The sequence below is a fragment of the Cervus canadensis genome, chromosome 2 (genome assembly GCF_019320065.1).
Source record: "Cervus canadensis isolate Bull #8, Minnesota chromosome 2, ASM1932006v1, whole genome shotgun sequence".
NCBI lineage: Eukaryota > Metazoa > Chordata > Mammalia > Artiodactyla > Cervidae > Cervus > Cervus canadensis.
In genome coordinates, this window is record NC_057387.1 from 62,302,006 (window position 1) to 62,317,039 (window position 15,034).

Here is a 15,034-nt window from a genome sequence, read left to right on the forward strand (position 1 = left end):
AACTTGTCTGGCAGATAACTCAGTCTAGGAGTAGGAAGAAAAGTCAGTTGTGTCACTTTCTTCTTCGTGTATACTTATCAGTGTTAATTTTAATTCAGAATACACTTGGATACTTTATATCTTACTTTTTCATTTTATTGCTGTACTCAGTCGTGTTGGCCTCGTTGCGACCCCATGGACGTTAGCCTGCCAAACTTCTCTATACAGGAAATTTTCCAGGCAAGAATACTGGAGCAGGTTGCTATTTTCTTCTCCAGAGTACCTTCCCAACACAGGAATCGAATCCACATCTCTTGGGTCTTCTGCATTGGCAGACAAATTCTTAACCACTGAGCCACTTGGCACGGCTACTTTATTAAACTACGTGATATGATCTGGAAAGCTACCTGACAGGCACACGTACTATACCCTGCAGTAGACTTAAAGATAACAAAGGGTTGGAGGAGGCGGGGGGGACTTCTCTGTCTTTAGTAACAGTCACTTGTCTCTCAAAATGGCTTGTGTGTGTGTATATATATATATATATATATATATATATATATATTTTTTTTTTCCCCCAAACAGCTTTTATTTGATGTGTGACCATGTGATGTAGAAAAGTGATGGCACCAGTGTCCTCTATATTTGAAGTAGTAAACTTTGATTTTTCCTTGGAAAAAATATCAGTAGGAACGCTAATGTGTTCTTCCTGTGTAGTAATAGATTATTTTTATATTCTACATAAGACCACTGACATGAACCCAGTAACCACACTTGAACTCTAAAGGCTATAGAGCTCTATTGTTCAGCAGCACAGGAAAAACTTGAACAGCACAGAGATCAAGAAGGCATGTGTCTCCATTAGGGGTTCATTGGCGTAAAACACTATATTTTCAATGTCACTGGTGACTTACTAAGTTCAATGCATAGTAATGTCAAATAGCTAACCAAGTCGCTACTCATTAATGTTTTCCACTTTTAACTATTTCTAAAATAAAGTTACTGTTAGCAGTCAGAAATAAATAAACATCTGAGCAGTTAAATTCTTGAACTCTTAGATGTCAATTTAACTTCTCTTTATCCTTCATCTACAGTTTGGTAGTTTTGCAGAGCTCTTAGGAGCATTAGCTGTAGAATTTGTCTACTAGGTATGAATCTTGACTCTGCTACATGCTGTTTCACTTTGAGCCTGTTATTTAACTTCCCTATGCCTGTGTTGCCATAAATGTGAAATACATGCAATGATACAGATCTTACTTAGCTTACAGTGGGATTATGGCTCAACTAAACCCCATGTGTTAGAATGCATCTAATACAGACAGCTAGCTTTACGAACATCATAGCTAAGCCTAGCCTACCTTAAACATGCTCAGAACTATTATAGTAGCCTAAAGTTGGGCAAATCTTTTAACACAAAGTCTGTTGTGTAAGAAAGTATTGAATATCTCATGTAATTTCTTGAATACTGGAAGAGAAAACCAGAGTGGTGTGTGGATGCAGATACTTGTCAGTGCCCTGGTTGTTTACCCTGGTGACCTGGTGACCTGGTGACCATGGGGCTGACTGGAAGCTGAGGCTCACTGCCAACCACCCAGCATCAGGAGAGTACCATATCACATATAACATGACTGGGAAAAATCAAAATTCAAAACCTGAAATACAGTTTCTACTGAATGCGTATCACTTTCCCACCACTGTAAAGTCGAGAAATCCTAAACCAAACCATCAAAAATGAGGGACTGTCTGTAATGATAATATTAAGAGGAATAAGCATACTTATCCTATAAAGTTCATGTGAGGGTTAAATAAATGAATAAATAGAGAAAGCTGAGAATAGTGTGTCTGGCACATAGAAAACAATAAATATTAGTATTTTTTTTTATTGATTTGAGTCTCTATTTTAGATATTGAGTATATGAAAAATGGTAGAACAACTATTCATCCAGTTGTATACCCAAGAAGTAAAGCCCTGTTGGGAGAATATTGCTATGTTTTAAAGTGTAAACCTTAAGAGATTAGTCAAGTATCAGGAATATTGTTAATGTTGTTCAGTTGCTAAGTCATGTCTGACTCTTTGTGACCCTATGAACTTCAGCAGGCCTGGCTTCCCTGTCCTCTACTATCTCCCAGAGTTTGCTCAAGTTCATGTCCATTAATATACTGTTAATATCCCAGAATAGTCTATGAGGGATACTCTCCTCTTAGGATATTTAAAACCTACTTAAATATATTGTATTTTCAGATTCTTTCAAATGTTTCAGTATATTTCAGATTACTGAATATTCTTTTCCTGTACTTATAAACTACACTCCCATTTCTCATTAGTCTACTGTCTCACGTGCCAGGCACTAGCCTCAGGAGAAGACATTCTAAATATTCCCAAAGCTGCTCAATACTAAGCCTAGGGAATATTAAAAAAAAAAAGATGAGGCTTGTGATGCTGGGAAATAAATGCTTTCTAGCAGTGTCATGAGGCTATATGTAGGGGGAAAGTTAGTCTACTCCACAGTTCTAATACAATATCAACAAACTCAGTGGCAAAACAATTTCTGTGTTTCCTTTAAGTTTATACTAACGCAATTTACCATCTAAACTTTGAAAATTTCATTTTCAAAGAAAATGATCACAGAAATTGATCACAGACCAGACAAGAAATTCAGACAAAGCTTTATTGGAGACCCTGCTGCAGCAGGAGGGGCAAGAACAAACAGGTCCCCTTGCTTGCCTGCTCCCTGAGGGCATTAACTTGTTCCATATATGGGGTGAGGGCAGGGAGGTGTTCAGGGGTCGGGCCACAAGGATGGCTTAGGTGGCTTGCCCACCACTTAGGTGGTGTTGTGTGCAGGGGGCATGTCAGTACCCTGCTTTTGCTCTTGAGCCCTGCTTTTGCTCCAGGTTCTTCAAAAGTGGCAGTTGAGTTTGTTGGTCTCTCGGTATCTTTTGTCCAGAATCGGCCACACTTAATTTTAGTCCCATATGGTTTCTTTGTATTTTGTTGCTTGAGGAGAGGTGTGTTCAGGTGCATATGTTGCTGCACTGCACTAAAGGTCCCAGGGTGCAGCTTGTCTTATAACTATTGCTTTATTAGCGAAAGGTTTTTAACAGGTGCTAGGCCAATCAATCGGAGAAGGCAATGGCACCCCACTCCAGTACTCTTGCCTGGAAAACCCCATGGACGGAGGAGCCTGGTGGGCTGCAGTCCATGGGGTCGCACAGAGTCGGACACAACTAAAGCAACTTAGCAGCAGCAGCAGCCCAATCAATTGCTTCCTGGCACAGCTTCATCTTGCAGATCTTAGGATTTCCTGGGGGAGTTCTGCCAAGTCTGGGTGTATTCTTTACTGGGCTCAAACCTTTTAAATGTGCTTTCAGCCACTATATACCTTCAGGGTATTTTATCAGTCTCAGTACATTCACACATGTTCAGGTTCCACAATGGTTGCAATATCTGAAAATTCACCCCCTCTTCGTTTGAGATCTTTTTTCAAACAATTATAGATCAGCCTGCATTAAGAGGATAATGTCCTTGGGGTTTTCTACTGTGAAGTCAGTGTCCTCAGATTATAAAAAAGATCAGATGAGAGAATGATTTGAAAGCTATGAAATCAGAATTGTCATACAAACCACAGAATGCTCATGTGCTTTGACTTTCACATAAACAACAAATTATTTTTTAAGTATGTTCTCAATGTTGTATGGAATACACTTACACTAAAAAATTACATTGTCATTTATCTGAAATTCAAATTTAACTGTCATCCAATATTTTTATTTACTAATCTGGCAACACTATGAGAAAGACCTATAAAGGTAGGTATTAATGTTATAATGAAGAAAATGTGACAAGTACTTGAAAGTATAGACTGCATTTATGATTTGCTGAAAAGGAAGTAATTTACAAGTTATAAATTGGCTTGATCTTTTTACTTTAGGAAACACAGAAGCAGATTTCACAAATAGTAAATGTTTTCATATAATTGACTACCCACCAACTATCTAGAGCATCAGTAATAAATATGAGTTATTGATACATTAGCATTTGTTTTAAGCTGGATTTAAAATTTTTATTTTAAAAATAAGAAATACTGTAACTATGTGGGGTTTAATATCTATACCAAGGTAATCAGTGATAGTCAACTAACACAGGGTGTTTTACTAATGCTGTAATAACAAATTATTACAAATTTAGTGGCCACAAATCTGTGAATTCACAGTAGGGGAGGTCAGAGGTCTGCATACAGTGAGGCTCAACTGACTCCTCTGCTCAGAGACTCACTGGGCTAAAAACAATGCAAAAGCCATTCTGGAAACTTTGGGGGGAGAGTTTATTTCTGTGCTTATGCAGATGATTTGATTGCTGGCTTTTGGACAGATGTCAGACTCCATTTGTGCAGGCTCCCACATTTCTTGCCTCATGGCCCGCTTGGTTCTCTGCTTTCTGACCTTCACTTCTCCCTCATCTCTCCCGCCTTCTTCAGCATCTCTCTGCTGAATCTCTTCTGCCTTCCTCTTTCATTAAGGGCTCATATATTGACATTGAGCCCTTTTTGATCCAGGATAACTTTCTTATCCTAAAGTCTATAACCTTAATTCTATTTATAAAATCCCTTTTGCTGTACTCACAGGGTTCCAGATGTTAGGGTGTAGATATTTTTTTTGGAGGGGACATATTATTCCACTTATCACATAACCTAATACTGTGTGAATATCCTGTAACTAAGGCATGTAAACTAAGGCATGTAATTAAGGCCTGAGCTTCCCTTGTAGCTCAGTTGGTAAAGAATCTGCCTGCAATACCAGAGACCTGGGTTTGATTCCTGGGTCAGGAAGATACCCTGTAGAAGGAAATGGCAACCAACTCCAGTATTCTTGCCTAGAGAATCCCATGGACAGAGGAGCCTGACAGGCTACAGTCCATGGGGTCACGAGAGTTGGACATGAATTAGCAACTAAACCACCCCCCTGCAAAGCATGTAAAAGAGCAATTCCAAGTATTTTTTTAAAAGAAAATCAGAAGATCAAATTCTCAGCACTTAATTCCAATCTAGCTTGTAGATTTTTTATTATTATTAATAGATTATCTTTTCATTTTAAAGCTTAAATTAAGAACTACTCAGCCATCTCTGCAGTGGCCTAAGAATTGAGAATGGGTCTTCTTTTTTTATAACCTCTTGGTAAGCCAGTAAAATCCAACTTTCGTCCATGGCAAAAGCAGTTCTGTTCTAGGCCAGTTAATTTAAAGGTAATAAAACTATTTGAAAGGATATTATAGTTGTGATCATGACACATTCTTAAATGAACCAGATAACGTTTGATATATGTGAAAAATTAAAGCACGGGACTAAAAGTGCTGTAAGAGAAATTTTCTCATTTTTTCTGGTGAGATCTGACATCGGCATATAGATGGCTTCATCAATTATTGAGAAAAAGACTAAGAAAGGAAAAAAATGACTGATTGGGATGCTTCATTTTGAAGTCTGAGTTTGAAGCTCTTGGTTTGAATGTACCCTGTTAGGCTTAATCTTTAAGAATTAGCAGCTGCTCTCTCACCAACCCATCTATTTAAATTTCTAGTTAAAAAAAACCTAATCCACTTAAAAAATTTTAATGCTTTCTGTCAAACATCAGAGTATGTGTGCCAAACTTTAAAGTAATTGCACGTATCAATGAAGTGAAGAAACAGATATCCGTATAGATAAATATCACTTAAGATGAAGCAAAGGAAATTATTTGAAAGTTTTTTTTTGCACAACTATTTTTATTCTCTTCTGTATTCTGTATTCTAAAGTACCTCAGTGAATTTCAGAGTTCTTATTATATTTACCAGGTAGTGTCCTTGTTTTGTTTATTCCTAGAAAAGTATTGTGGATTCCTGGTTTATAAGTTAAAACTGTATTTTAAAAATTAAGACAGAAATGATAATGAAAGACTGTTAATTTACAAGTCATTAATTAGCCCCTTTGCTTTTGTGACGTTATCATTAGAGATAAATAATAAAGGAACAACAGCTCTTAAAATCAGCACACATAGGTAAACAGTAATGAGCAAAAGTGTGAATCATTTTAAAGGGTCTATTTTCCTAATTAAGGTTAATAGTAATTATTTCTATTATATTCTAAAGACTTGCCTGGTGACTCAGATGGTAAAGAATCTGCCTGCAATGTGGGAGACCTGGGTTCCATCCCTGAGTTGAGAAGATCTCCTGGAGGAGGGCATGGCAACCCACTCCAGTATCCTTGCCTGGAGAATCCCCATGGACAGAGGAGCCTGGCAGGCTACAGTCCATGGGGTCGCAGAGTCAGACACAACTGAGCGACTAAGAACAACACATTATATTTTAAAGCTTTACTGAAGCATTCAAGTTTGTTATTGTTGACAGTGTTAATAGTATCTTTCTAATTATTTAATCTAAAATCTAAATTGATATTTCTCTATCAATTTTCAAAATAATTACTTCTGGAATAATTGCAAACTATTTCTTGTTATTAGAAATTTTTTTTTTAATTCTACATAATCTTGTTCTTTGTTTTTTATCACATCTCACACTGTTCATGCTTATTTAACAAAATATTCCCTCCCAGAAGATACTTTTCTGGACCACATAAAATGCATAGAGTTTCAACTTAATTTCCACCTCTTAGTAATTAAAGTCCTGTGCCTTTAGGTGATACTAATTCTTAACTCTATTAGAAAAAGAATTTAAAGTAGCTTATATATTTATGAATAAAGAGAATGAGGCAGTGTAAAAGGAGTAAATGTAGGTTTTTCCAGTTATCCCAAATTTGCTAAAAATTATAATATGACCTTGGATTTGGCTTTAAGTTTTATCAAGGAAAAAGATATTCTGATACTTGTTAAAATGGTAAGTAAGGCTTCATTCAGGACTATTGTGATAGGTGCCAAAACTATCAAAATAGAAGGGATTAAGAACAACTCTGAATACTATAAGAACAACCAGGGATTTACAGCCTAAGAACAGGTTATGTGTGGGGGTTGTGGATGGAAAATTACTAGACATCAAGTGTAGAGAGAATTCTTGCTAAACTTATTTTAAGAGGTTTCTTGCTGAATGGCAGGCCAGGGTGATCAGATATCAATGATGGGAGATGAAAAATTTGATTAGACTTTGAAAGTGATCATATATCAAGGGGGGAGGGGGAAATCCTCTGTAAGCTGACTCAACAGAATTCCTGCTAAAACTAGACACTGCAAAAATGGCACTGAAGCCCAGGGTCAAGGCCTGAATAAGAAGAGGGCTCAGAGAAACTTGACTATAGTTAAGGAAAGTTGCTGTCAGTTTCCTACTGACGAAAGCCAGGGAAGAACATGTCGACATACAGAATTTGCACTGTCCAAAACAGAAAAAAATACCATCATGCTCTGCATTTCCATGCAGTTGAACTCAGATCTGATTTTATCATTTGGGTTTCAGTTTTTCACAAAGCTACCCTGGGAGTCTGTAGGTAGGTAACTAGCATTAACCAGAGGTGGTGAGGTAATGAGCTAAGGGGATATCTAAGGGTCCTGCAAGGACAGTGACCTGAAGGCATGCTTTGTGTGCTGGAGGAAGAACAGAGAACCCAGTGTGAGTGGAGTAAACTGATCAAAGCAGAGAGAAGTAGAACTTGAAGGAAGAAATACATCATTTCAGATCTTGTAGACTATTGGGAGATTTTCAGGTTTAACTCAAATAGGAAGCCATTGGAGGGTTCAGACTAAAGAAATGATCTGACATACCTTTTAACATGTCAGTCTTTCTGCTGTAATGAGAAAAGACTGTAGGAAGGCAAGGATGCAAGCAGGGAGACCAATTAGGAAGCTTTAGCCCAGGAGAGGCATGACGGTGTCCTCTTCCAGGAAGGAAATATAAAGACGTTATGTGCTGGTCATATTCCAAATATGTTTTGAAGGTAAAGATGAAAGGTTTGTTGATTAATAAACTTGATTACTGCTAGAAAATGAGATAAAAGTTGGTAAAGTTTACAGCAAAAATAGATTCTTTAGGAGAAGAACAGTAGTTTAATTTTTGACATTTTAATTCATCATGTCTGTTGGATTTCCAAGTGAAAAAGTCAGATAGAGCCTAAGGATCTTATCTGAATCCACTGAGTCTGAGCGAGCAAGTGTATGTAGCTGGTCCAGCGACTGAGATCCAGACAAGTCACTTGTTTTCTCGTGTTGTCCTCCTTTGGTCATTCAAGACTAGCCTAGACATCATACGTTAAAGCGTCATCTTGTGTCCTTCTCTTCTCTGCCAACAACTGCATGGCACTTCCTGAATAATATTGTGCATGCCTGTTGACTGGCCATCTCCCCCATTTTACTGCAAGTTTCTTTTGGAAAGGGACTGTAGTGCATAAGTGATTCTTGAGTGAAAGAATAGAAAACCTTTGCATTTAAGATAAAATCTAAGTACTCTATCTCTTTCTATCTTGCCTCCTGCTACTCTTCCCTTTGTTTTCCTTAAAGACATACCACATTCTTGACTCTTTTTAAGTCTCATGGCTTTTTGAAAATGCCATTTTCCATCATAAAATGCCTTTCTCCCTCATTTCTGATCAAGTTCTGGTTTAAATGCTAAATGTACCCAGCACTCACCACTATATCAGACACTTAGTGGGCCCTTTATAAGATGTTTCGAATACATGCAAATAAAATGCTCCATATACTTGCATTGTTGATTAGTTGCTAAGTTGTGTCCTACTTTTTTGAGACCCCATGGACTGTAGCCCGCCAGGATCCTCTGTCCATGGGATTTCCCAGGCAAGGACACTGGAGTGGGTTGTCATTTCCTCCTGCAGGGAATCTTTCCAACCCAGGGATTGAAACCACATCTCCGGTTTCTCCTATACTGGCAGGCAGATTTTTTACCACTGAGCAACTGGTATTGTCATCAAATGTGGATGATACAATGTATTTCTGATCGTTTTCATTGAATAAAACCATAACACTTTTTTGATAAAAATGCTTTAAGCTCTTTTATCTTATAATTGGGAAAATATAAGTTTATGGACTAAGAATCAGTCTCCTGTTTCTATACCAGCACCTATTTTATAAGTGTGTAAACATTTTTCCCTTTTATGTAGAAAACATGTACTTTCCAGAACTACATCACCCATAGAGAATGTTCCATTTTATTCTTCACTATTTTAGCATATGATGTAAAAGCATATCCAAAATGCATATACATTTCTGAGAAACCATAATAGCAACTTTTTCAGTGTGTTTTATCAAAATTAGAATTTTAAGAAGCTCTAATAAAGATTATGTTAACCACTAACTTGGAAAATTTATGCATCAATGAACAATTATTTTAAAATTTAATGTTATTTTATCTTACAACTCTTTTTTTGTTGAGATAAGTTCAATATAAATACCTCATAAAATTCTCTGAAGATTTTCAAATCAATAATGTTTTGAGTATACTATTTACACTAACCAAATTTTAATACTTTTTCTTATTTAAAATATATTTATAAAATACAACTGTTCCCAAATTTATTTAAAGAAGCTGTCGCTATAGAAGTCTAGAAAATACTAAGCATCTCTCTTTCATAAGTAGCAAAGACTATTTATGAAATTAAATATTATTAAGTTGTCATTTAATTTAGTTGTCTGAGCATGTAACAGAGTGAAACTTGTCAACTGGATCAATTTAAATATATTTTATCTCTCCTCTACAATTGCTGAATTCTTTTCTTTGTATAGACTCCTTACTTAATAAGAATTTGTTAATCACATAATTAGAAGCAATAAATATTTGGAAGCAGGAGAAGGGACTAGATCCATATTGTCTTAAGAGTTTCTCTCAAGAACCTCTCCATGGAGATATGACAATATGAAATTATCTGGTCTATTATTTTATACTGCTTTTGTAACAGTAACTAATAAATACCATTTTCAGTGCTGTGTGTGTGTGCTCAGTTCCTCAGTTTTGTCCTACTCTTTCTGACCCTTCGGACTGTACCCTGCCATCTCCTCTGTCCATGAAATTTTTCCGGACAAGAATACTGGAATGGGTTGCCATTTCCTCCTCCAGGGGATCTTCCTGTGGCTCCTGCAGGGATCGAACCTGTGGCTTCTGCATTGCAGGCAGATTCTTTACCACTAAGCCTTCGGGGAAACCCCTATCATTTTCAAAAGCTATGTAAAATTTTTAGAATATGGAAAAAAAACATAATTTATCTATAAGTTTCTGAAATCCTAGTATAAGAATTAGCCAAAAATTAAAATACTGCACTTTGCTACTGCTGTTATAAATCTGCTGAAAAATCTGTTTGTGTTAATGAAATATATTCAATAGAAGATTAATCTACAAAATTTTTTAATAATTTTAATATTTTAAATTATTAACATGCTTTTGTTAAAATAAATATACATTTAAAATATATCCCTCAATTAATCCCCTGACACTGTAAATATGGCTTACAAATCTCCAAGAGTACAAGAAAAGGAAAAAAAGAAATGGGAATTTTTCATAATAAAGTCATTTTAGAAGGGGTAAAAATTCTGTGCATTCTGTATAACACATACTCTGGAATATAGATAATAGAATATAAATATTTATCAATAAAATGTGTGTCTTCAAACAAACATATATTTCATTGAAACATTCATTTTGAAAGTTTATGAGGTTACATTTAGGAAAATTAAATCTCAGCATAATATTAAGAGAGATAGCTAGATGAACCATACAAAACAAAATTTATTCAAACTTTCTATAGTGATGGAACTTGAGTGTTTTTTTCTAATTCCTTTCAAATTCTCTTTTCCAGTTAAAATTTTCAAAGGATTGACAGAATTTTCACTAAAACTTCTTTTCAAAGAAATAGCACATAATTTAATGAACAAAAATTTGATCATTAAGTTTTTCAAACCAAAATTTATCTTGATATGTATATTAACCATATTACTGGCAGAAGATGATATTCATCAATCTGTAGATGTGATTATAACATCTGAAGAAATTCTTGAACAGGTGCTTAATACAATCTGGTGAATTGTACCACTATGATTTGTACTGACAATTTTCAGTGGTATTGTAAAGATCAACCGCATCTTTGTTTGCATACGTCTACCAGAGGATTTGTGCTTCTTAATATATATAAAAATGTCATGGTTTGTTGGTTTCTATTTATTTTATATATTTGCCACGTGTTTATTTCATTTATATGTATCTAGTTTGTTATGAAAATTATCTCTTGAAATTATTTTCTCAGTTTAATCTCTTGGCATTTGGAGTTATCATATACAAAGTTTTTCGTCACACTGCAGAGTTGAAACGAGAAGTTAGTTGCTATGAGAACATAAGGTAAGTATTTCTTCAATTGTATTTTCTTTAGCAATTCAAAGCTTTCATAACTTAAAGTGCAAGTAATTTTTGGAAGGCAGTTTTTAAATTATTTTTTCACATTTTCTCCCATCATATTTAAAATAGTTACTGCTAAATAGCACTTAATATGTTTAATAAGCCTGTAATCACCACAGATCAAATGATAAGTAAAGTAATCTTTTTTGAACATACTCTCCTTTGGGGAAAAAAAAGATAATGACTACATTTTAAGACAAAAGTCGGCCTTAGGATCTGCTTCTACAAAGCAGTTCTCAGTAGCTGTTTCTTTCTTGTATTCCTAGTTTGCATGCTTCCATGATTTTTCCTCACCTCCTGCCCTTTAAAACTGATTTATTGAGTCCTTGAAAGTGGTTTGTTCAGGAAAAACTGAAGTGTACTGTAGGGAATATTAGAAACAACCGAGGTTTGGGTCGCTTGGGAACACTTCTGTAGTTTCAGTATCTTGCACAAGATTTATAGTTAGAATTTAGCAAATGTTTGATTACTTTCTTTTACTCCTCACCATTCATAGTAACATGTAGGTTGCTGGTTTTAATAAAGTTGAAAATGACTCATTTTCTGTGGTACACTGCAAAAATATCTTCTGCAGTAAAGAATGATTGCACTAAGAATGAGTGAGAAAATAAGCATCAGTTGCCTCATTTTCAAGGCAGTGTCCCCAGTGAGCAGGATTGAATGTTGTTTTACCAAAACTCAGAGGTGGTAAGTTGAAAATACTTAAGACAGTATGTTCCTATGTTTTTTTGGGGTTTTTTGTTTGCTTTTTTTTTTTTAAGAAATCAGCATTCTAACATGAATTTACTTTGAAGTAACTGTATTGCAAACCCCCCCCAAAAAAACTGTTGTTTTATATCTCACATGTTCTTCTCTACTGAACCTAAAAGGAAAGCAGAAGCTTCCTTTGATGTCCTGCCTATGTGCTGACCTAAATCCACATGGTATATTTTTCAAGGTTTCTTAGGGAGAATACTTCTTAACAGCTATATGTCTTAGCTCCAGAAGTTCCTGCAACGTTAGTTTTGAAATCAAAGCATACACACTGTAGTATACCAGATGAGCATATTTTAAGATTAAGGAAATTTCTCGAAAACTACCAGATTTTAATAATGCTGCCTTGAACTTGGACACGTGTCCCAGCCACAGTGCACTAGTATACCCTAGCCTGTCCCATGTAACTATGGCAGAGTTTATCAGTTTCAAAATTCTGTTGGTCTTTACCGAAGATTTCTGGGTTATTCCAACTTGCTACAGAATTTGAGGGATCTGAGGGTGTGTTAAGTCTCCATAGCTTTCTCAGCGGGAACACTGCACATTTCTTCCAGGTCTTGTGCCCGAGGAGCTCTTGCCCTCCTGTTTCTCCTTGGCACCACCTGGATCTTCGGCGTTCTCCATGTGGTGCATGCATCAGTAGTGACAGCTTATCTCTTCACCATCAGCAATGCTTTCCAGGGGATGTTCATCTTCTTATTCTTGTGTATCTTATCTAGAAAGGTAAGTAATTTGTTATCCTTGTCAACCTTCTAGTATAGGTATGTCGCATCAGTTAGCAAATTGATAAAAATCCTCATTCTAGTAAATTTATGACTTGTGCCTTTATTGCCTAAATGCAGTACATCTTAGCATTGGAATAATCAGGACACATATTGTTCATAGCAAGATGTGCTTTTAAAAACTTGCTAGTAGGAATATAAATAATACAGCTTACATTCACTTGAGTGTATTCTGACAGATAATCGGAAAGCAACAATAATTTATAAAACCAAATATAAGGTTAATGTGATTTGAAAATAATTTGATGTGATTGTTGCAATTATGTTTCACATTTCTTACTTTATTTTTTTCTTTTTTTTAGATCCAAGAAGAATATTACAGATTATTCAAAAATGTCCCTTGTTGTTTCGGATGTTTGAGGTAAACAGAACTATGGATAATTATTGTTATGCAGAAATAGAAATGCCCAACTGCAAATGGCCAATGTATAAAAATTATTCAAACAAACTGTCCAATTATTAATTACTAGGTAATCAAATATTTTAAATCCATTTTTCTGTTTACTGTGTAGAAACTGTAGATAATACAAAATAAAATTATGTACCATATAGCTATAGTAAGCTTTTCTACATGACTTACTTAGCTATGTCAAAAATAGTATTGCAGATATTTGGAAAGTAATTAGTTTTTCAGAATTATAGCACTGCACCCAAGCAAAGATTTTCTTTCTAACACAAAACATGTATGAATGTCCTGAAGGAAACCACTGGCTTGATACTTTTGTGACTTGTGTTGCCTTTGAAACTAGTCCTCTATCACCTTGGTAATGAGCTCTGTTACAGAAAGTGGAACATAAGAGAATGAAGGGGTAGGATATGAAACAGTAAAAAGAGAGTGATTGTTATAACAGTGAGATGTATTTTGAGCAGACTTGTTGTTTAGTAAACCAGATGAGAATTGAATAAACACATCTTACAATTCTATGAGTTGTTCTGAACTTAAAGTTTTACTAAAACAACTTAGACTTGTACTTGTTACATCAATTTTCTATCCCTATAGAAAACACAAAACTTCACAAAAGAAAAAACTAAACATTTCTGTTCTGTTTTTACATTAGTATTAGAATGAAGTATATGCTCTTTCTATACTTATTTCACAGATTGTGACTTCAAATGCTTATTCAGAAGTACATAAATGTGTCAAAATATAATATTGTTCATGCCTGTAAATGTAAAAATCATGTATATAAACCTGAAGTATTCAATTCCATAACATTTCAGTGCAGTGAAAAATACTATATCTCATTAGACTCATATATTTGAGTTATTTTTTTAATTTTAGAAATATTATAGTTCACATTGCAATATTCCCTTTTAACTTACTATTTTTAAAAGGGCACTGTAAATATGAAAGTATTCATAAAGTGAATTGCTATTTTTTTCTGTTCAGAAAAGTACACATTAAAAATGTTATTTATAACAAAGAGATCACTGAGAACTGTATAAACTTCCACAGAGAATATATTTTCTGACAGTTTTCCACTAGTAAAACATATCTCCTAAAATGTAAGTCTTCTACCTTCCGATCATAAAATTAAAATATAGAAGCAGGGATTTTATTTCAAAATATATGTAATTGTTCTGCACTTACCTGTAAAAGTATGCCAATACACCAAATGTTGTGATTTTAACTTAATTTCTCCAGCTGTTAAAATGAAGTCTGTCAAATCTTGCTTTAACAAATAAAATGTTATCTAAATGAATCCTTCTACTGCTTGGCTGAGTCATTTGTCAAGAAAGATAAGCTACCTCCCAATGTCTCAAACATTTTTAGAAGATCTGTGATAATAACTTTTTATTTGATCTTTTGATCTCTTATATGGTTAGCCTATAACCTGTTATTCAGTTCAGTTCAGTCGCTCAGTCGTGTCTGACTCTTTGTGACCCCATGAACCGCAGCACGCCAGGCCTCCCTGTCCATCACCAACTCCCGGAGTCCACCCAAACCCATGTCCATTGAGTCGGTGATGCCATCCACCCACCTCATCCTCTGTCGTCCCCTTCTCCTCCTGCCCTCAATCTTTGCCAGCATCAGGGTCTTTTCCAATGAGTCAGCTCTATTATCTTTATAGTTATCACTGTAGGACAGTGCTATTGGAATACGATACTGAAAAAGTAATCAGTTCAATCAGTGTATACAATTTATGTGTGG

General features: G+C 35.3%; 1 protein-coding gene across 1 annotated transcript in view; it reads left to right on the forward strand.

The window, feature by feature from the left end:
* The window catches only part of ADGRL4 (adhesion G protein-coupled receptor L4), a 146,002-nt gene extending 131,417 nt beyond the window's left edge, over positions 1–14,585 (forward strand). The window contains exons 13-15 of the mRNA XM_043460878.1: positions 11,199–11,290; positions 12,655–12,823; positions 13,185–14,585. Of these exons, the coding sequence (XP_043316813.1) occupies positions 11,199–11,290; positions 12,655–12,823; positions 13,185–13,247 (324 nt within the window). The 3' untranslated portion in view covers positions 13,248–14,585. The remainder of the gene's footprint in view (positions 1–11,198; positions 11,291–12,654; positions 12,824–13,184) is intronic.
* Positions 14,586–15,034: the final 449 nt, after the last annotated feature.